This window comes from Nerophis ophidion, linkage group LG15 (genome assembly GCF_033978795.1).
Source record: "Nerophis ophidion isolate RoL-2023_Sa linkage group LG15, RoL_Noph_v1.0, whole genome shotgun sequence".
NCBI lineage: Eukaryota > Metazoa > Chordata > Actinopteri > Syngnathiformes > Syngnathidae > Nerophis > Nerophis ophidion.
In genome coordinates, this window is record NC_084625.1 from 24389272 (window position 1) to 24413309 (window position 24038).

Genomic DNA, 24038 nt, shown 5'->3' on the forward strand with positions numbered 1-24038 from the left:
TGCAAGACACTCCAAGTCAGACTGCAGCCTGGATGTTGAAAGTTGCTTGTCCTACCTGTCCACATCCTGCCCATCTCCTTGGCAACCACCGCTGCTGTTGCTCATGGCGGGCGGGCGGCACGCCACACACACGGTAAAGCCCTCAGTGAAGTACCGCATCCAGTGTGTGTGTGGCCTGTTCTCCACCGTGCAGTGAGGTGAGCGGGACTCCAAGGAGAATTCCACACAGAAACTGATGGCAGAGCAGCATATATATATTTTACGATGGCCTTTGATGTGCTTCTTAGTTACAACACTGGGTGGTGCTGCACATGACTTCTGATACTTCATATTAGAGCTACCCTGGATCAAGAGGACTTCCGTTCCTGTCCTGCTTGGGTCTTCCTTTGCCAAACTCCATGCTGGTGATGAACGCAGGACCTGATGATGATGATGATGATAATAATGAAGAACAGTACAATTACTCCTCAGTAACTTGTGCTTACCTGAGTTGAGTCCACATGGGTGTCCCTGGTGGTCACTGTAGTCCATGCAGCCGGCTCTTTCTTGCAGGCTGGGACAGGACTCTCCGTTGTTGCTGGGCCGCTTCTCCACTTGACGGATTCTGAGCCGTAAGGAAGGCCGGCACGGCTCAGCACAACCGCTCCAGAAACTCCAAGCGCTCACCAAGCAGGCTTGTGCTGTGGCAGAGTAAAGCACTATTCTCTAGTGAAACCCAATATCTAAGTTACATTTAAACCATTGTGGGTGGAACGGGCAGCAGGTGGGTAAAGTGTCTTGCCCAACGACACAACGGCAGTGACTAGGATGGCGCAAGCGGGGATTGAACCTGGAAGCCTCACGTTGCTGGCACGGCCACTCTACCAACCGAGCTATACCACCCCAACACATTTAAATACCCGGTGGGAATTTGACGATGCACTCTCACAAGTCGATAGATGCGTGATCCCACATCGCGGGACAAATATTTTTACAATTTCAAGATGTTGCAGAGGAAGATGGTAGAGAAAAGACAATTTAAAGAGCCCTGACTGGCAGGTGTTGGGGTACCAGGGAGTCATGGGACCAGAATTTCTGACATTGTTCCTGCTTCCTGCGTTTAGAAAAACTAGAACAAGGACACAGTTTTTAAAGTCACAAAATAACGCAGGTGCACTTTGAAGTATTTTATAACTTTGTACAAAACAAACTTAACTTTTTAACCTATTCCCACAAATAAAGTGACAACAAAATATAATTAAATGTAGGGATGCGCCAAGTTCCGCAAAAAGGTACGTGATTGGCAAACATCGATCCCCTATGGCTGATACTTGGCGGATAATTATGTGTATCCATACACATTTTTTAACAATTTATTTGTGTGATACAGCTGAAAATAAGTATTTCAACACCTGTCTATCAGCTAGAATTCTGACCCTCAAAGACCTGTGAGTCCGCCTTCAAGAGCCATCATCCACTCCATTGTATTATCCTGAATCAGATGCACCCGTGTGAGGTCGTTAGCTGCATAAAGACACCTGTCCACCCCATACAATCAGTAAGACCCAAACATTCAGCATGGCTAAGAGCAAAGAGCTGGCCAAAGACACCAGAGACAAAATTGTACAACTCCACAAGGATGGAAAGGCTCAGGTGAAACTGCCAAGCAGCTTGGTGAAAAAAGGTCCACTGTTGGAGCAATCATTAGAAAATGGAAGAAGCAAAACATGGCGGTCAATCTCAACGGGAGTGGATCCCCATGCAAGATATAACGTCGTGGGGTCTCAATGATGCTAAGAAAGGTGAGGAATCCGCCCAGGACTACACGGCAGGACTTGGTCAATGACCTGAAAGGAGCTGGGACCACTGTTTCCATGGTGACTGTTGGTAATACACTAAGACGTCATGGTTTGAAATCATGCATGGCACGGAAGGTTCCCCTGCTTAAACCAGCACATGTTAAGGCCCGTCTTAAGTTTGCCAATGACCATTTGGATGATCCAGAGGAGTCATGGGAGAAAGTTTTGTGGACAGAGGAGACCAAAATTTACCTTTTTGGTCATAATTCCACTATGCGTGTTTGGAGGAAGAAGAATGATGCGTATCATCCCAAGAACACCACTCCTACTGTGAAGCATGGGGGTGGTAGCATCATGCTTTGGGGGTGTTTTTCTGCTCATGGGACAGGACGACTGCACTGTATTAAGGAGAGGATGTCTGCAGCCATGTATTGTGAGATGTTGGCCAAAAACCTCCTTCCCTTTGTCAGATCATTGAGGATGAGTCGTGGCTGGATCTTCCAACTTGACAATGACCCAAAGCACACAGCCAGGAAACCCAAGAAGTGGCTTCGTAAGAACCATATCAAGGTTCTAGAGTGGCCTAGCCAGTCTCTAGACCTAAATCCAATTGAAAATCTTTGGAGGGAGCTGGAAGTCTGTTACTCAGCGACAGCCCAGAAACCTGACTGATCTAGAGAAGATCTGTGTGGAGGAGTGGGCCAAAATGTTTTCCTCCTGCAGTCTGTGCAAACCTGCTGAAGAATTACAGGAAACGTTTGACTTCTGTAATTGCAAACCAAGGCTTTTCTACCAAATATTAATGTTGGTGTTCAAATACTTATCTTCAGCTGTATCACACAAATAAATTATTAAAAAATCATATATTGTGATTTCTGGATTTTTCTTTTCAGGTTATCTATCATACAGTGGACATGCACATACCGTGAACATTTCAGACCCCACCATGATTTCTACGTGGGAGAACTTGCAAAATAGCAGAGTGTTCAAATACTTATTGTCTTCACTGTTTTTATATATATATATATACATATATATACATATACACACACGTGTATATATGTATGTACACTATATATGTATATATAATGTATGTATATTCGTATATACATATGTACATACATGTGTATATATATACACACACTCATGTGTATACTGTATATGTGTATATATATATATATATACATACATATGTATACATGTATATGCGTATATACACGTATATATGTATATGTATGTATTTATATGTATGTTAATGTATATATGGGTATAGATATATCTATGTATGTATATATATATATATGTGTGTGTGTGTGTGCATCTAAATATATCTATATGTGTATAAGTGTGTATATATCTATATATAGATGTGTGTGTATATTGACGTATATACATTTAGAGAAATACATATACATAATATATCTCTGCACCAGGGGATAGGTTGATTGGCAACACTAAATTGGCCCTAGTGTGTGAATGTGAGTGTGAATGTCTGTCTATCTGTGTTGGCCCTGCGATGAGGAGGCGACTTGTTCAGGGTGTACGCCGCCTTCCGCCCAAATGCAGCTAAGATGGGCTTTAGCACCCCCCGCGACCCCAAAAGGGACAAGCGGTAGAAAATGGATGGATGGATCTCTATATATACAGATCTATCTATACATAGAGATATATATCTATACAGATCTGTGTATATATGTATATATATATATATACATAGATACATATATCTATACTTTGAGGGGGAAACCAAGGGCTTTAAGTGAGTATTAAATAGTAGTTTTGTGTAGTTATTGTGTACCATTGGCTTTTTTATGTTTTAAAGACAATAATGTACCAGTTAAAATATTGTGTTGACATTGGAATCTGCAGCATAACATTCTTATTCATAGCAAAAAACTGAATATGTGCAAATGCTGTTTTTTAATAAAACAAGTGAAACCTGGGCTCCTGCAGAAAGAAACTTCCTAACATTGGTGTTTATGTTTAAAGGATTGACATTTATGTAATGCAAGGAGAGAATAGTACATTGTTGAGCCTGCTTCTTTAAAGAATGGAGACTGGTGGGGAAGTGGAATGGTAGTTAGCAATGCTTTCCATGCATGATGTAAGCAGACTTAACGTTATCCTACTTGTTGCACTACAACTGTACTTTCTTTACTGATTGACTTCATCGCATTCTTTGAATAGTTCTCGTGATTTCAAACAGTTAGGCCGAGCCTGGGCGAACAATTGCACCTTTTAGTGGAGGCTCGTGCTGAAGTGCTCACCTGGACACAGCGTGAAGTAGTCGAAGCAGCAGTCCTGTGTGGCGCTGCAGCCCTGGTCGCAGTAACACGTCCCATAGACCCGGTCCATCCTCCAGTCCATGGACGTGCAGCTCATGTCTCTGCCGCCACCACAGCATTTGCCCAAACATCCTCCAGACATCATGTGATTCTTTCCCAGGCTGCAAACCAGCAGCAACAAGTAGGTAAACTTCACAGAGGAAGCCATGATGAACATTGATGTCTGCTGGATCATGACCAGGGGAAGGTGGCACGGCCCCCGGCGACCTCAAATTCCCACATGACGCTCCCAGGTCTTCTCCTTCCGCTCGTCCTATGGCATGTGTGCACACTCAGGAGAAAACAATGCAGGCTCAGAAAGGGAGGAGTGTTTTCTCTGCCCTCCCTGCTTCACGGGCCCTTGCATCACGCCTGCATGTTTCCCAATCTGTGACCTCCAATGGCCGTTTGGTCCACAGTCCACTCATAAGTCCTGCAGAAAAGAAAGGAATGTTGCAAGTTTTCTAGTAACCTCAAAAGTAGCCAGCCTACCTTCTCTCCTACACTGTGTACTTCTAACACATTACATGTCATTATTCTGTCCCAATGTAGCTTTTTGTTTTACAGTAACTTGTATTATGAAAAACGTTTTTGAAAAAAGAAATACATATATATATGTATATACATATTATATATATTTTTTTTAATAATTACCTGTAATGTAAAACGTTGAATCAGTTAAAAAAAAAAATATATATATATATATATACATATATATATGTACATTGATTGGCAACACTATTGTGTAAATGTGAGTGTGAATGTTGTCTGTCCATCTGTGTTGGCCCTGTGATGAGGTGGCGACTTGTCCAGGGTGTACCCCGCCTTTCGCCAGATTGTAGCTGAGATAGGAACCAGCGCCCTCTGCGACTCCAAAAGGGAATAAGCGGTAGAAAATGGATGGATGGATACATAAAAATATTTTGCATTTTTCTAAATTATTAAATTATATTTATTCCAAAATATAATAAAAATTCCGCTTTATTTTTTAGATTTACGCCCCAGTGTAGCTTTTTTTTTACAAATGTACGGTCATGTAAAGAGTTAAATCAATTTAAAAGGAAAACAAATGTTTTTTCATATTAAAAATGTATATAAAATATTTAGCATTTTTTTTAATTTATTAAATAAATTATACATTAAAACTATACATAAGATAGGCGCCAGCGCCCTCCGGAACCCCGAAAGGGAATAAGCGGTAGAAAATGGATGGATGGATATATTTAAGTCCCAATGTCGATTTTTACATAACTGTCATGTAAAGAGTTAAAGGCCTACTGAAATAATATTTTTTTATTCAAACGGGGATAGCAGGTCCATTCTATGTGTCATACTTGATTATTTCGCGATATTGCCATATTTTTGCTGAAAGGATTTAGTAGAGAACATCCACGATAAAGTTCGCAACTTTTGGTGCTAACAGAAAAGCCTTGCCTCTACCGGAAGTATGTGCGCCTGACGTCACGAGTTGCAGGGCTCCACACATCCTCACATTGTTTTTAATGGGAGCAACCAGCAGTAAGAGCTATTCGGAACGAAAAAACGACAATTTCCCCATTAATTTGAGCGAGGATGAAAGATTTGTGTTTGAGGATATTGATAGTGAAGGACTACAAAAGAAAAAATAAATCAAGTTTAAAAAAAAAAAGGCGATTGCATTGGGACGGATTCAGATGTTTTTAGACACATTTAGTAATTCTGGGAAATCCCTTATCTTTCTATTGTGTTGCTAGTGTTTTAGTGAGATTAGTAGTACCTGATAGTCGGAGGGGTGTGTCCACGGGTGTCTTGAGGCCAGTGTCTGAGGGAAGTCGACGGCAGCTGTATGGACGGCGCAAGCTCAGTTGATCTCCGGTAAGCGGCGACTTTTTACCACAATTTTCTCACCGAAAACTGCTGGTTGACATTTGGTCGGGATCCATGTTCGCACGACCGCTCTGATCCATAGTAAAGTTTCACCTCTGGGAATTTTAAACAAGGAATCACCGTATGTTTGTGTGGCTAAAAGCTAAAGCTTCCCACCTCCATCTTTCTACTTTGACTTCTCCATTATTAATTGAACAAAATGCAAAAGATTCAGCAACACAGGTGTCCAAAATACTGTGTAATTATGCGGTTAAAGCGGAAGACTTTTAGCCGCGAGTCGTGCAGCGTTAATATTTCCTTACAGTCCGTGACGTCAAGCGCATGCGTCATCATTCCGCGACGTTTTCAACAACAAACTCCGCGGGAAATTTAAAATTGCAATTTAGTAAACTAAACCGGCCGTATTGGCATGTGTTGCAATGTTAATAGTTCATCATTGATATATAAACTATCAGACTGCGTGGTCGGTAGTAGTGGGTTTCAGCAGGCCTTTAAATCAATTTAAACAAACACTTTAATATTGCCAATGTATATGAAAAAATATACCCTTTTTTTATTTACGTTCCAATGTGGTTTATTTACATATCAACTGTCATGTAAAAACTTAAATCAATTTAAAAACGAAAAATATTTATTATTAAAAAATAGTTTTACATTCACGTCCGATTGTTGCTTTTTAGATATTAACTGTCATGTTAAAAGTTGAATCAATTGTAAAATAAACAATTTTATATTTAACATACAGTGGAACCTCGATTTAGGAGTTTAATTTGGTTCTTGAACAGGGTTCGCAAACCGAAAAGTTTGCATAGTGAAGCAAATTTCTCCACACAAAAAAACTATGTAAATATGAATAATATATTGCAGACTCGACAAAAGTCTATATTTTAGTGAAGGTTTTTACAGTTTGAAACCAATGTAAGTGTGCTTTACATTATGGTATATTAAACAAGCATAAGAAGGGAGTGATGTATCAACTCTTTTCATTTACAAGGCATAAGCCTTTTAAAAGATAGAGATTAGATTAGATAGTACTTTATTTATTCCGTCAGGAGAGTTCCTTCAGGAAAATTACAATTTTCAGCACAAACCCATTCAAGATCAGACAAACATTACAGGGGGACAGAACAGGATCGCTGACGGGTCTGCCGGCTTCCAGCGCCCCTTACAAAAAAGATGACATACAGGTAAACAAAAAAATAGAAGATTAAAGTAAAATAAAAAAAATAAAAAAATCGGTCTTAGCCTAGGCCCTGGAGTGGGGGTGCAGACTGAGGCCAAGGGAAAAGAACAACTCATAGCCATAGTACACATGTAAGAGGGAAACATCAAAGAACACAGAGGACATTAAAGACATTAAAGCAGCAGATACAAGCAGACACTTCTACATACAGCTATGAATAAAAAGTAAAAGAAACATATCCACTGTGGTGGCCTCTGCGGTGTTCCACGCCATCGTCCGCTGGGGAGGAGGGAGCATGGCCAGAGACAGAAGCAGATCCAACAAAGCAACCAAGACAGCCAACTCCACTCTCGGCCAGTGTCCAGTCCGCATGGATGAGCGAGGATACGTCCAAGGTGACTGAGGTGTCCGACACCTGCTCACCCAGTCAAGACACCGCGGAGCCTCTCCGTCCCAGCGCTCAGTGCTAGCTCCGCAGCCCTGTCCCCTCATCCATATCTCCTCCAGTCCCTCCAAACAGACTCTGGAGTAGCAGACACCCAGCAGCTGGTCTCCATGGCCAAAAGGCTCCCGGGAGGCAGATCCAGAAGTCCACAAAAAAAGCACCACAGAGGTCACGAAAGTGCCACCCCTTGTCACACAGTCCCAAAGAGTCCCGGACCAAAATGCAAAAAAATATAATAACACATGAAAACAAGAGGGAAACACAAAAGGATGATACAAGAGCACAGAGCTCCTGCCTACAGCAGCCACTACAGCAGCGCCATCTTCAAAACCACTACAACGTGCTGAATTACGTACCTTTATAACTCAAATCAGTAGTTCAGCCATGATACGCTCATTTTCAAAACTAGATTTACAGCCCCGAAATGTTATTTTAATTTCGATGCCCCGCCCTCCACTGTTTGACCAGTTAGAAAGTTTGTGAGTGTGTCACATCCAGGTTGCTAGCTCCGCACTGCCAGCTTCTTCTGGCTACTGCCACTGGTAAAGTTACTAAACATGTCGGACGTTAGTAAATCTAAAAGGCCTCGTTATGATTCTCAACTTATTCTTGACAAAGCCAGGAGCAAAAATAAGGATTTGCCTTTGAAAGATAGAGACGTTTGAAGGCAGAGAACATTTTTTCATCTGACGCAAAATTTGCTCATTCCCTCCTTGATAGGCAAGTCAGGCATTTGCGTTTTCTTTTACTTGTAATAAATGGAGATTGACATTTCGTAAACTATATTGTCCAATACTTGTCTAACAAAGCCAATATGTTTGCACAACGAATGCTTAGCATGCTATCCCGGTCAATGACACATCGACATATAGGCGAACGGGGAAAATATAAACCCGTTAGGTTTTATTTGTCGACATACCGGCTATGTTGATATGGGTAGTGTCAGTGCCTAGTTCGTTCTCAATATGCTGACCCGCTGAGGAAACGGGTTCCAACATTTGCACGGCTGTCATCATGGCAATGTGAAACAAATGGAGAGAGACAAATCACATGATAAAATAATTCCTCATTTGTGTTTGCATATTGTGGACTACATGTACCAAGTTATATGGCAATCTGAAACGTTGGAAGCAGTAGCCTATAGGCATACCTTGCTGAAATGTCTCCTCTTTCATTTTGGGAAAGCATTAGGCTGCTAAGCATGCTCTACTTATTTTCACCAGTATAACCATAGCTAGCTTTGGTTGTAGCTTGTTTTAGTTTATTTCTGATAGTACTGACCATAATCATATGATTGCCATTTGTTGTGATATTGTACGCAGGCATGACATACTTCTTCCTGAATATAGCCTAATTCTGTGTCAAATGTGTTGGTTAGAGATTTGTTATTGACAAAACGCTTGTCTATTCAGCTACTATGGTCCCAGCACCTCAACCCCTAAGAAGAGGCAGTGGATGTTTGAAGTTCCTTGGAGAAGCCCAGCGATCGAGCTGGATTCTGCTGCGTAACTGGCAACCTCAGTCAGGGAGAGAGGGTGGGGACTACATAATTCTACAGTGATTGCAGTACCATTTCTGGCCACATTACTGCATATTGCTTCTTTAATTGTAATGTAAAACATTAAATCAATTAAAAAAACTAAAATAATATTTGGTATTTTTCGTTGGATGAAAAAAGATTGTTTTTTTATTTTTGTTCATGTTTACATATTACCTGCCATGTAAAAATAAGCTGAATTAATTTAAAAAAAAATCATATACTGTATGCAAATATTTTTTGTTAAATTTAGGAGGAAATTAGCAAATTTGGCGTCAGATTAAATAATTTTCTCTGCCTTCAATCAACTCCATCTTTCAAAGGCATCCTTGATAAAAAAAAAATTATTTTGTTCCTTCTCTTCTATATAGTCTTTTAAACTGTTTAAATATTTACAACATTTAGAAAAATATTTGTTCTTACAATTCGAACAAAGAAACGCTATAATTCCAGAAGTAATTTTTTTCTATATAAATATTTTTTAATAATTTGAGTCCTTAAGTGTTTAGTTTTTTTTAGAAAATGAATAACAAAAATGCTTTTGAAGACACTGAACAAGAAACCACAAAGAATAAGAACAAAAGACGTCAATCTCGTGTGCACCACTTATCATCACGACTGCTGTTATCGTGGCAACTCTGTCCACTTACGGACAATAAACATGATTATTGTCTACTGACCTGAAATTAGTACAAACCCTGTTTCCATTTGAGTTGCGAAATTGTGTTAGATGTAATATAAACAGAATACAATGATTTGCTAATCATTTTAAACCCATATTCAGTTGAATATGCTACAAAGACTACATAGTTGATGTTCAAACTGATTAACTTTTTTTTTTGTTGCAAATAGTCATTAACTTTAGAATTTGATGCCAGCAATACATGACAAAGAAGTTGGGAAAAGTGGCAATAAATACTGATAAAGTTGAGGAATGCTCATCAAACACTTATTTGGAACATCCCACAGGTGTGCAGGCTAATTGGGAACAGGTGGGTGCCATGATTGGGTATAAAAACAGCTTCCCTAAAAAAGGCTCAGTCTTTCACAAGACAGGATGGGGCGAGGTACACCCCTTTGTCCACAACTGCGTGAGCAAATAGTCAAACAGTTTAAGAACAACGTTTCTCAAAGTGCAATTGCAAAAAATTTAGGGATTTTAAGATTTACGGTCCATAATATCATCAAAAGGTTCAGAGAATCTGGAGGAATCACTCCACGTAAGCGGCATGGCCGGAAACCAACATTGAATGACCGTGACCTTTGATCCCCCAGACGGCACTGTATCAAAAACCGACATCAATCTCTAAAGGATATCACCACATGGGCTCAGGAACACTTCAAAAAACCACTGTCATTAAATACAGTTTGTCGCTACATGTGTTACTGCAAGTTAAAGCTCTACTATGCAAAGCGAAAGCCATTCATCAACAACATCCGGAAACGCCGCCGCCTTCTCTGGCCCCAAGATCATCTAAGATGGACTGATGCAAAGTGGAAAAGTGTTCTATCGTCTGACGAGTCCACATTTCAAATTGTTTTTTTTTTTTATTTTAAACTGTGTTATCCGGACCAAATGGGAAGCGAACCATCCAGACTGCTATCGATCCAAAGTTCAAAAGCCAGCATCTGTGATGCTGAAAGGTACATACAGATTTCATGAGTTTGAACATCAAATATTGTGTCTTTGTAGCATATTCAACTGAATATGGGTTGAAAAGGATTTGCAAATCATTGTATTCTGTTTATATTTACATCTAACACAATTTCCCAACTCATATGGAAACAGGGTTTGTAGTAGGGTAGCTGTACTTTTAAAGAAAGGAACAAAGTGGTGTACAGGATGAACACAAGCAGCACATCTTCATTATGGAGGCGGGGGGTAAATTGCATGTACTACTTCTTTTGTGATAGAAGTGTTTATGCCTTTTGTTATAGAAGTGTGATATGATCTGGGGTCTAACTAGTAACTCTGAAGAACATTTGTTGGGATATAGAATGAGCAGACATTGGTAATGGGGGCGGGTGGTGTCTTCTTTGATTCTCGGTCAAGCGCCAATAACAACCTGTGCAAATTCTTTCTTTGGTTGGTGCGGCTCAAGCGCACATCAAAGCACGTGTTTTACGTGTGACCTCACAGTGCACTTGTCAAAGAGCATCAGTCTTTTCTCCACACCTTACTTGGAGTGTACTCAAACAGCGGGGTGGTAGTGGGGGGAAGAAAGCCAGGTGGATGTACGTGTAGAGAGGTCATCAGTGCACCTGAACGTGGTCGTCCATCACGCAGACCAACACAAAAAGACATTGCTTGCATTTAAGTGCCTTTAAGTGCTTCTCGTCTTAGTCGTCAAGGCGACGGCCGGTTGGGAATCCCGCCTCCTTTTCGTCTATATGAGGAATGTAAACCGTAGCTGTCTCCGATGGCAACGCCTGACCCCCGTTGCCATGGCTTCCAGGCATTTGTTGACAAATGTGCCGCTTTTAAATCAACGGGAGTTTTGCCTTGCCTCTGTCACCGATCCCATTTTATGGCAATCATAGTCATCGATGGTGTACGCTAGCTTTGATGATGCAATGTAAACAGGTAAAAAAGTGGTGGCGACATTTAACACAGAGCTGGGATTGGTCTGCATTTTTTTAGTACATTACTTCCGGGGTATTTTCTTCCTGATTAGTTCCAGCTCCAACAACTATATATACATACATATACATATACATATATATATATACATACATAGTATATATATATATATATATACATATATATATATATATATATATAGTTGTTTTTTGTCCCCACAATTTCCAACTCTCTTCATTTTTTTCTTCTTTCTTTCCCCTACTGCGCCAGTCCAGCTGCGTCAAACAGTACATATATCCAAACACTGAATATGTCTAATACATATAAGGCAACAGGAGAAGTATCCAACACTTCTTATTTGTAAAATAAATCTGTAGAGCAGATATGGGCATCTACATCAACTATATAATTTGCCTAAGCGACGGGACAGGACAGTTTTAAAATATTTATATTGCTTATTTTTTTTAATTAAATTTTTTCTATGTAAGAGGTCTCACGGGCCAGATTGTGGATGATGGAGGGTCGGATTTGGTTTGGAAACCCTTGCTTTAGAGCCACAAGAAAACGTACTGAATCCCACATGAGTTAGCAGTTTGGGGACAGAGACAAGGAAAAACAGTTCTTCTATTTCTGCACAGTTTGAGGCTTCTGTCTGCCCAAACAACAGGTGACCTAAACAAGGACCCGCTAATTGCTCAGACGCGGCCAAGTTTCCCCCGTCCTCCCTAATGAGAACCTCTCTGGTCGCATGAATCCAGGCTTTTGTGCGCCAGCGCCCATTCATTCATTTATTCGTAGTCATCTCCGTGTTGACGCGTGTGCACTTGAAGGCCTCCTCGGGTGAAGGCATTCACAGAGGTGAGCGTCGGGAGGGACGCAGCAGACCGTGACCTGAGTCCTTCTTTATGGTTGTTTGACTTGGCTTCTGTCGACAGAACGCCATTAGACGCGAGGCGAGGAAGGGAAAGAGCGACAACTTTTTGCAGGCAAACCTGGGAGTCACCTGCTCACTTGCAACGCCGTGATATGATGAGCCATTTAGTGGCTCCTGCTAACGACACTCCATTCATTACTGCTTCATAAGTTTATGGATGATAACACAGCAGAAAGAACCTGGCAGGCTGCTGCTCTTGGAGCCACGCCAGGAGAGCAACAACAACTTCCTGCCGCCAAGGATAATTGATCCCACACATCCCGCTCCCTATGAATGTCAATGTACACGGGAGGGCGAGGTGTGACCCCTGACCCCTAAGAGATAAAATGAAACTGCTGTAATGACGGTGACAAGGAGAGAGGGCACGATGTTCATGAATCACACTAAGAGAGGTGTGGATGCAGGTCACATAAAGTAGTCTTGTGGGAACAGTTTGGGGACTAAGAGAGATGTTGATGCATTTTACATATTGCAGTCTTGTGGGAACAATTTAGGGAACTAAGTGCAATGTGAATGTAATTTACATAATGTAGTCTTGTAGGAATAGTTTGGGAAACTAGGAGAGGTGTTGATGCATTTTACATAACGCTGTAGTCTTGTGGAAACAATTAAGGGAACTAAGAGTGGTGTTGATGAAGGTCACATAAAGTAGTCTTGTGGGAACAGTTTAGAGAACTAGGAGAGGTGTTGACGCATTTTACATATTGTAGTCTTGTGGAAAGAGTTTAGGGAACTAAGTGCGGTGTTGATGCATTTTACATATTGCAGTCTTATGGGAACTATTGAGGGAATTAAGTGCAATGTGAATGTAATTTACATAATGTAATCTTGTACGAATAGTTTGGGAAACTAGGAGAGGTGTTGATGCATTTTACATAACGCTGTAGTCTTGTGAAAACAATTAAGGAAACTAAGAAAGGTGTTGTTGAAGGTCACACAAAGTAGTCTTGTGGGAACAGTTTAGGGAACTAGGAGAGGTGTTGATGCATTTTACATATTGCAGTCTTGTGGGAACAGTTTAGGCAACTAAGTGCGGCGTGAATGTAATTTACATAATGTAGTCTTGTGGGAACAGTTTGGGAACTAAGTTCAGTGTTGATGCATTTTACATATTGCAGTCTTGTAGGAACAATTTAGGGAACTAAGTGCAATGTGAATGTAATTTGCATAATGTTGTCTTGTAGGAATAGTTTGGGGAACTAGGAGAGGTGTTGATGCGTTTTACATAACGCTGTAGTCTTGTGGGAACAATTAAGGGAACTAAGAGAGGTGTTGCTGAAGGTCACATAAAGTTGTCTTGTTCGAACAGTTTAAGGAACTAGGAGTGGTGTTTACGCATTTTACATAATGTAGTCTTGTGGAAACAGTTTGGGAGCTAAGTGCGGTGTTGATGCATTTTACATATTGCAGTCTTGTGGGAACTATTTAGGGAACTAAGTGCAATGTGAATGTGATTTACATAATGTAGTCTTGTAGGAATAGTTTGGGAAACCAGGAGAGGTGTTGATGCATTTTACATAACGCTGTAGTCTTGTGGGAACAATTAAGGGAACTAAGAGGTGTTGATGAAGGTCACATAAAGTAGTCTTGTTGGAACAGTTTATGGAACTAGGAGTGGTGTTGACGCATTTTACATAATGTAGTCTTGTGGAAACAGTTTAGGGAACTAAGTGCGGCGTGAATGTATTTTAAATGATGTAGCCTTGTGGGAACAGTTTGGGAACTAAGTGCGGTGTTGATGCATTTTACTTATTGCAGTCTTGTGGGAACTATTGAGGGAACTAAGTGCAATGTGAATGTAATTTATACAATGTAGTCTTGTAGGAATAGTTTAGGGAACTAGGAGAGGTGTTGATGCATTTTACATAACGCTGTAGTCCTGGGGAAAAAGTTTAGGGAACTAAGTGCGGTGTGAATGTCATTTAAATGATGTAGCCTTGTGGGAACAGTTTGGGAACTAAGTGCGGTGTTGATGCATTTACTTATTGCAGTCTTGTGGGAACTATTGAGGGAACTAAGTGCAATGTGAATGTAATTTATACAATGTAGTCTTGTAGGAATAGTTTAGGGAACTAGGAGAGGTGTTGATGCATTTTACATAACGCTGTAGTCCTGGGGAAAAAGTTTAGGGAACTAAGTGCGGTGTGAATGTCTTTAAATGATGTAGCCTTGTGGGAACAGTTTGGGAACTAAGTGCGGTGTTGATGCATTTTACTTATTGCAGTCTTGTGGGAACTATGGAGGGAACTAAGTGCAATGTAAATGTAATTTATACAATGTAGTCTTGTAGGAATAGTTTAGGGAACTAGGAGAGGTGTTGATGCATTTTACATGACGCTGTAGTCCTGTGGAAAAAGTTTAGGGAACTAAGTGCGGTGTGAATGTCATTTAAATGATGTAGTCTCGTGGAAACAGTCTGAGGAACTAGGGTAGGTTTTCCTTGTATTTTACATAATGTGGTCTTATTGGAACTGTTTGGGGAACTAAGTGCAATGTAATTGTAATTTACACAATTAAGTTGTTTGGGAACAGTTTGAGGAACTAAGGGAGCCGTTGATGCATTTTGCATAATCTGGTCTTGAGGGAACAGTTTGGGAATTAAGGGAAGTGTTAATCCATTTTAAAAATGTAGTCTTTTGGGAACTAAGAGGTGTTGATGCATTCTACATGATGTAGTTTTGTGGGAACAATTTAGGAAACTAAGGAGGCGTTGATGCATTTTGCATAACACTGTAGTCTTGGGGGAACTGTTCAGGGACCTAAGAGAGGTGTTGATGCAGGTCACATAATGCAGTTTTGTGGGAACAGTTTGGAGAACTAAGAGAGGTGTTGATGCAGGTCACATAATGCAGTTTTGTGGGAACAGTTTGGAGAACTAAGAGAGGTGTTGATACATTTTACACAATGAAGTCCTGTGGGAACAGTTTGAGGACCTAAGGGAGGCGTTGATGAATTTTACGTAACACTGTACTCTTATGAGAACAGTTTAGGGAACTAAGAAATGTGTTGCTGCATTTTACATAACACTGTAGTGCTGTGGGATTAGTTTAGAGAACTAGGCGAGGTGTTGCATTTTTCAAAATGTAGTCCCTTTTGAACAGTCTAGGGCAGTGGTTCTCAAATGGGGGTACGCGTACCCCTGGGGGTACTTGAAGGTATGCCAAGGGGTACGTGACATTTTTAAAAATGTTCTAAAAATAGCAACAATTCAAATATCCTTTATAAATATATTTGTTGAATAATACTTCAACAAAATATGAATGTAAGTTCATAAACTGTGAAAAGAAATGCAACAATGCAATATTCAGTGTTGACAACTAGATTTTTTGTGGACATGTTCCAAAAATATTGATGTTAAAGATTTGTTTTTTTGTGAAGAAATGTTTAGAATTAAGTTCATGAATCCAGATGGATCTCTATTACAATCCCCAAAGAGGGCACTTTAAGTTGATGATTACTTCTATGTGTAGAAATCTTTATTTATAATTGAATCACTTGTTTATTTTTCAACAGGTTTTTAGTTATTTGTAAATCATTTTTCCAAATAGTTCAAGAAAGACCACTACAAATTAGCAATATTTTGCACTGTTATACAATTTAATAAATCAGAAACTGATGACATAGTGCTGTATTTTACTTCTTTGTCTCTTTTTTTTCAACCAAAAATGCTTCGCTCTGATTAGGGGGTACTTGAATTAAAAAAAACAATGTTCACAGGGGGTACATCACTGAAAAAAGGTTGAGAATCCACTGGTCTAGGGAACTAAGTTCAGTGTGACTGTAATCTATACAATGAAGTAAAGTGGGAACAGTTTGAGGAACTAAGGGAGGGGTTTATGCATTTTGCCTAACGTAGTCTTGTGAGAACCGTCTTTTGGGGGAACTAAGGTGGGGATGGATGCAGTTCACAGAACACTGTAGTCTTTTGAGAACGGTCTAGTGAACCAAGTGCATTGTGAAAGTGTATTGAAATGTAATATACAGAACTAAGTCTTGTAGGAACAGTTTAGGGAACTATGGAATGTGCGGATATAGTTAAAACAACAGCAGTTTTGTGGGAATAATATAGGGAACTAAGTGTGTGGTAACATTGTAACCTTGTGAGAACAACTTAGCGAACTGAGGGGGTTATGCATATTATTCATGTTACACCGTTGTCTTGTGGGAACAGTTTAGGGACTCAAGATTGATCCATTGGTGTGCACACAGGCGTCTTATTGGAACAGTTTAGGGGCTTAGAGGGGGTGTGTTTGCATTTCATATGACGCAGTAGTCTTGTGAGAACAGTTTAGGGCAGGGCTGTCAAACCCATTTGAGCTCAGGGGCCGCGTGGAGGAAAATCTATTCCCACACGGGTCGGACTGGTAAAATCCTGGCATAATAATTTAAAAATAAAATACATTTTGCGGGCCGGATTAAACCTGTTTGCGGGCCTAATACGGCCCATGGTCCGTACGTTCAACACCCATGGTTTAGGGGACTAATGGCAGAAGAACATGAATTAACAATTTATAACATTTTAAGTCAATAAGTGCATTGTGGATGTAATTTACAGAATATAGTCTCGTGGGAACATTTTGGGGAACTATGGGAGGTGTGGAGTAATTTTACATAATACTGTCGTCTTGTGTGACCAAATAAGGGAACTAAGGTGGGTATAGAAATATTTCACACAACAAAGTAGTCTTGCGGGAACATTTTAGGGAACTACTATTGGTATTGATATATTTCAGATTACATTATTGTCAAGGAAAAACAGTTAAGGGAATTAAGTGTGGTGTGGGTGCAATATACATAATACTGTAGTCTTGTGGGAACAGTTTCGAGAAATTAAGCAGTCATGGATGCATTTCATGTAACAAACACTGTAGTATTGTGGGAACAGTTTAGGTAACTCGAGGCAGAAGAACATGACTTAACAATCCAACAGTTTGTTCCAAAATAAAAAATAGAAATTATTGCCATTGCATATAATGTAAAGTAAATAGACATGTTCCATAGTAAAAGTAAATGCACTCACCTAATGATGACACCTAACACAAACGGAAGCTCGCTATTTACTTCCACGTCCCAATACTTTCGTCCACTGCCTGTACATCAGAATTCCTCAGTTGTCATTGGTGCTGATAACGTTTCATGGTTAGGAATTTACGGTGGGCGTGTGCACATTATCCTCACCTGGTAGCTGTAAAAGGGAAAAAAAAGTGTAAGCAAACATTGTGATGTGTTGAAAAAAAAACTATCTGTAGGTAAATAGAAGTAATAGAGCAGTAAACACCTGTAGCAAACACAGAACCTTTGTTACCATAGATTCAACATCAGCTGTAATCCTAGCATGAAAAAGACAAAAGATTGGACCCCTGGATGACCTGCTTGAGTACACATCTTTTCTATTGCAGCAGCAGTTTCTGTTGACATGCGCCTTGTTTGCGCTATCATTGCTTTCTGATCACTGTGTAACCGTCTTAAGTCTTGCTTTTTATACAATCGAAACTGGACACATAATAAGAGTGGAAGTCTTTGGTAAAATAGATTATTGCTTTCTTTGCAAAAAAGTTTATAACTCAAATGCAAATCATGGCTGGTAAAATGTTTCTAATTGTCTGTTTACGCACATTTCAACTTTAATAGGACACTCTTTCAAATACTCGAAGGTGATTGTAAAACGTTTATTTTCTCTAATATAATAGTATTTAAGTATTTATTATATCCAAATAAAGTTTTCTGCTTGTGTACAGTTATAAATTTAATATTAGTATCCGTAATATACTATTAACCAAACGTGTCCCTTTACAACTTTTGCACTTTGATATGATACTAATATTGAAGCCTTAGATACTGGCTGATACAAATATTAATCCAATTCGATAGCAGCAGGAATCATAGTACATACAGTAGTAAATATATTGTAGTACAAAAATATTAAAAGTAAACATGAGAAAACCCTCCCTGGAAATTTGTTTTTTTATTCATAACAGAACAAATAGCTAGGGGTGTCCCGATACAATTTATTCACTTCCGATTCGATACCCACATTTATCCGATACAATATTAGCACAAGTCATACATACTTTTATTAAATGATGCGGACACGTTTTTTACTCGATACTTTAATAGGCTTCTGCCTCAGAGACTTTGTATCTACTGTATATAAGAAAAATATAACAATTGTATTACTGGTTTATAGTGACAAACGGGGTGTTTTACACAGCAATATTGTTCAATGAAAGACACTTAAACATAGGTTTAGCTTGTGTGCTATTGTGTATCTGCTCATTTCTAGTAGCTTATAGTATACCATGTTTCTTTTTTGTAAATGACTTCACTAAAATACAAAAAAGGCCAAACTTGAGAGCTGACAGGAGGATATTTAGATGTTAACTAGCTGTCCAAATTTGCATGAGTAAACACGCAGCAGGACTGCTTGTATTTTACATGCACACCGATATCATCCGATATTTGTTTTTAGCCCATATCACCCCTGTTTTATCCAGTCTTCATTGGCTTCCAGTTAAATTCTGCATTGAGTTTAACATTTTTGTCCTGACATTCCGTGCGTTGCAAGGTGGGGCCCCCTAGTACATCACTGACTTGCTACTTATTTGTTTTCTGATATAAGACCAATAACAATTTCACATCAGGACACCTCTACGATAAATCGTTTTTTATTGGAGTCAATTACAGGTCTGTTTAACTATATTATCATTTTCTGATCAACTTTCACTACTTTGTTTTAACATTATATACCTTATTATTTTCAAACCTGCCATTATTGAAGCCTTTTGCGACTTCATGATTATTTTATCATTACTTGGGAAAGTAACGTTATTCATATATTAATACATTATTATCATCATTATCACACTTTAAGATCAAGATCAACAACTATGTCTTTCTTCAGAACAAGTGCATAATACAGACCTCTGGATGCACATGCACAACAAAGAGAGGTCTGTTTGGGTTTTAGTGCAGGTGAAGTCACCTAACAAAGACTCCTCAAAGCCTCTCTTTGAATGAAAAGCACACATAAAAGCATTTGTCAGCCTTCTTTACTGTATATTTAGAACCCTTTAAAACACACACACACACACACACACACACACACACTTCAATTCCGTCCCCGAGGCCAGTTTGTGCAATCGAGTGTCAAGAGCCTAATAAAACGGCAACCTTGATCTCTCGCTTGCAAGGTTTCCAGCTCATCAAGAGGCCTTGACGTGTCATTTTCAAGTCCGTCAGAAAGCCTCCGTACTACATGATTTGATTGACAGGCATCCTTTAAGATGTCATGAGAGGAGTCTCGTTGCCATCGGCCATGGAGGAAAATATAGACACGTGAATATGACAGACATTTTAGCTAAAGCATACATAATTTAATTTCAAGAAAATTACATTAACATTGTAAAAATCATTATACTGAGCTTTGAACTGAGCTTGGCTTCTATGCCAGGTATCCACCAACATAAACGTAATGTTGTAATGACTACTCGTCGCCATAGAGAGGCGACAAATTCATACTTTTACGATATACATACATATCCATCCATCCATCTACTACCGCTTGTCCATTTCGGGGTCGCTGAAGCCTATTTTAGCTGCATTCGGGCAGAAGGCGTCGTACACCCTGGACAAGTCGTCACCTCATCGCAGGGCATATATATATACACATACACAGTGAGAGTAGAAAGTATTTGATCCCTTGCTGATTTTGTTGGTTTGCCCACTAATAAAGACATGAGCATTCTATACTTTTAATGGTAGATGTATTTAAACATGGTGAGATAAAATATCAAAAAGAAAATCCAGAAAATAACTTTAAGGAATATATTTTAATTGATTTGTATTTCAATATATTTCATATATTGTACATACAAATACGGACTCACATACACAACGTTATTCATTCATACATACATACATACACAAATACAGTACATACCTACGTACTCAAAGTTCGTGCATCCACACGCACATTCACTGTACAAACATATATATACACACAGTGCATATACATTCACTGTACAAACATACATATACACATACTGTACATGTACATTCACTGTACAAACATACATGTACACATACTGTACATATACATTCACTGTACAAACATGTATATGCACATACTGTAAATATACATTCACTGTACAAACATATGTATATACACATACTGTACAAATACATTGTCTGTAAAAAAATATATATATATATACACATACTGTACATATACATTCACTGTACAAACATACATATACACATACTGTACGTATACATTCACTGTACAAACATACATATACACATACTGTACATATACATTCAGTGTACAAACATACATATACACATACTGTACATATACATTCACTGTACACACATACATATGCACATACTGTACATATACATTCACTGTACAAACATACATATGCACATACTGTACATATACATTCAGTGTACAAACATACATATACACATACTGTACATATTCAAGTACATACACATACATACACTCATGCACATAATCACGTTTCATCAAACATATTAACGTTGTTGCCCTAGGGTAAACTGGGTAACACACCGCACACTGACAAAGCTTAACCTATTGTTACTATAACAACCTACAAGGTTAATGTAGGTGGCTTTTCTTTCTTCCCCTCCATTTTTCTGCTTTCATTTGTATCTCTAGTTATCATTGCATATATGTGTTGTTGCATTTGAACAACTGTATTGTTGATAAAAGAGGTAAATTATTGGTATTGTTCATTATCAATAGCGCTATTTATATTGGTATTTGTATCGCTCCAGTTGTAGTGTAATAATGCTCATTGTCATTCCTGTAATATTATGTATTTCGCTGACTGCTTCTTTGCTATCACTTTTACCATCATATTTATACATATCGTATTTGCTGATGTTGCTCTATTGTTGTTGTTGTTATTGTTGTGTTTGTCTCTCTATCTTATTCCCCTCTTGTCCCCACAATGTCCCCCTCTGTCTTCCTTTCTTTCTCTTTCTATTCCCTCCTGCTCCGGCCAGACAGATTTCACTGGGGCACGTGCCCCACTGTTGATCTGCAGTGCCCCAGTAAAAATTTCACCAATAAAAAAAAACGCTTCAGAGTTTTAAGTCTACATGACAGACAACAGCGCACATACTACTTAGTATGGTAATTGATTGCTACTGTACAATTTGTTAATTACATTATTTTGATTTTGATTTGACTCAAACTGTAACTCCTAGATGGATTTAAGAAAGTTATTCGTCCGCAGCAGGGAGCAGGGAAGAAGCAGCGAGGAATGAGAGATGTAAGTGAAGTCCTAGCAAGCTAGCCAACATCATTGTCTTAAGTTGATGCTAAGTTAGCAAACGTTATTCCTTGTATCAAGACAAACATATTCATTTGCTGTACGAGCTGTCGGGAGAATTTCCAAAGAACATGAAACATAATGTTGGTTATTGTCTGTCTGCTGGTTCTGCTCAGGACCTCTGCATCAATGATGATTTGGAGTAAGCATGTGTGAGTTGAGTGCTTCTCAAATGGTTTATCTTCAGGAAGAAAAACATTTTTCCATATCATCAAGTCGTGAGCCAAATTTTTAAATCATTCAAGTTTATTTCACAGAAAAATAGCACGGTAGACTTGTCTTGTTAATCGGTGTGACTTTGACTAAAATAATCTTGTTTTGTCACCAGAAAAATGGCTACAGCTAAAGCATCTGGTTTTGTTTCCAGAAAAAATAGTAACATTTCTGTATTTGTTTTCAGAAAGATGGCTGAAAATATTGGGTTTTGTTGCCCCATTTAGATTTTTTTAAAATATATTTCCATGTCTGTCCTGAGTCCTCCTCCAACTTGTTAGTCGATTTGCCTTTTGCTAAAATACTCACTAATAGTCACTAGAAAATGGCTAAAAATATCTGTTTTTTTTGCCACAATTTGATTTTTTTCTCCCTAAACTTTTTTTTTTTCATGCACACATCTGACTGCGACTCACTGAAAATGACACACAATCCACTTGTATGTCACGACCCAGCAGTTGGGAACCACTGGTCAACTGTATAACAGTTACTGTAATATTTCCATGTCTGTCCAGAGTGATTGACCACTTTGCAAAAATGAAAACGAGACATTACAGTTTACTTCTCAGAAAATGATTCCCTGAACAGACACACAACAGTTGTTCATTTATTCTACTACTGTGGCTTTATTGTTTTGTGTATATTTTATAGTTTTGTGTATCTGAAATAGGATTAGCCACATTGCCATCAATGGAAATTAAATAATATAAAAGAAACCAGAGATGTAGGGGTGCTTTATTTTTTGTTTCACTTTTGTAGATGTTAAATTTGCAGATGATTACTGCAATAAATATTTCAAAAAGATTCATTGCTCTTCCTTTTTGCTTTTACCAGTAGCAGTTTAGAAGTCTGGAGTAAAAAAGTGCACAAGTAGGTCAAATGCATTAGTTAATTTCAGGTGGTTAATCAAAGATCCATACAACATAATCTGATATGATTTCATAGTTTAAAGCACTATTTATGTATTTTTTGTGATAAATAAGTGCTAAAAATGTTTTTGCTTGCGCGCTTTGCACGCTCACATTAATTATTTGTGCCCCAGTAAAGTATTAGGTCTAGTGACGCCCCTGGTATACACATACATACATACGTCCTTACTTTATCAAAGTGCCGAAAAAGGACTCGTGTAAAGCAATGTAAAAGCAATACCTCCACCTAGTGGTCATAAGTGTTTGTGGCTTGAAAGCCTCTAATTTCTGTATTGCGTTCAGGTGTGCATTGTGTGAGTGACCGCGTTAATGCTTCTATTATTGACCATAAAATATGATTAAATATTAGTAATAATGGTGTTTTATACTGATGTAGCCCTTTTCGGGATATAAAAAGACGCTTACCTGACACCAAAGAAATCAAATGTGAGGCGGCATGGTCAATAGTGGGTTGAAAGTTAGCAGTGCCAGGAAGGTTGCTAGAAAAATACATTCAGATAAATTACATAAGTTACTTTCACTTTGGTCATTTACCTTTCATGAAACCACACACTCATATTCTTTGAATTAATTGAGTAGAAAGGATGAAGACGTTACGTGTATTAACACAACGACATACCTCCTGCACAGAACTGGTCATGTTTCACTATGCGTCAACCTCATTGGTCATTGCTGGATGACTACGTCCAACCTATTTGTACATACTACAATTCTATTGGTTAGTTATAGAAACACTCTTCAAGCGCAGTGTTGATTGGATTATACGTCTGTCTATCAGTTTTTGTCAATCAATCAATGTTTATTTATATTGCCCTAAATCACAAGTGTCTCAAAGGGCTGCACAAACCAATACGACATCCTCGGAAGAACCCACATATACACATAGTAT

At 38.9% G+C, this 24038-nt stretch overlaps 1 protein-coding gene across 4 annotated transcripts in view; it reads right to left on the reverse strand.

Moving 5' to 3' along the window:
* Positions 1 to 23834, reverse strand: part of LOC133569497 (somatomedin-B and thrombospondin type-1 domain-containing protein) — a 24735-nt gene extending 901 nt beyond the window's left edge. Inside the window, exons 1-7 of one of the 4 annotated variants that reach the window (XM_061921882.1) lie at positions 23769 to 23834; positions 23555 to 23628; positions 17669 to 17833; positions 4046 to 4535; positions 486 to 680; positions 342 to 420; positions 56 to 232 (exon numbers count right to left, since the gene is read on the reverse strand). In XM_061921882.1, coding sequence (XP_061777866.1) covers positions 56 to 232; positions 342 to 420; positions 486 to 680; positions 4046 to 4298 — 704 coding nt within the window. In that variant the 5' untranslated portion in view covers positions 4299 to 4535; positions 17669 to 17833; positions 23555 to 23628; positions 23769 to 23834. The other 3 variants (XM_061921884.1, XM_061921883.1, XM_061921881.1) reach the window with 3 other exon arrangements.
* Between the last annotated feature and the right edge of the window lie 204 nt (positions 23835 to 24038).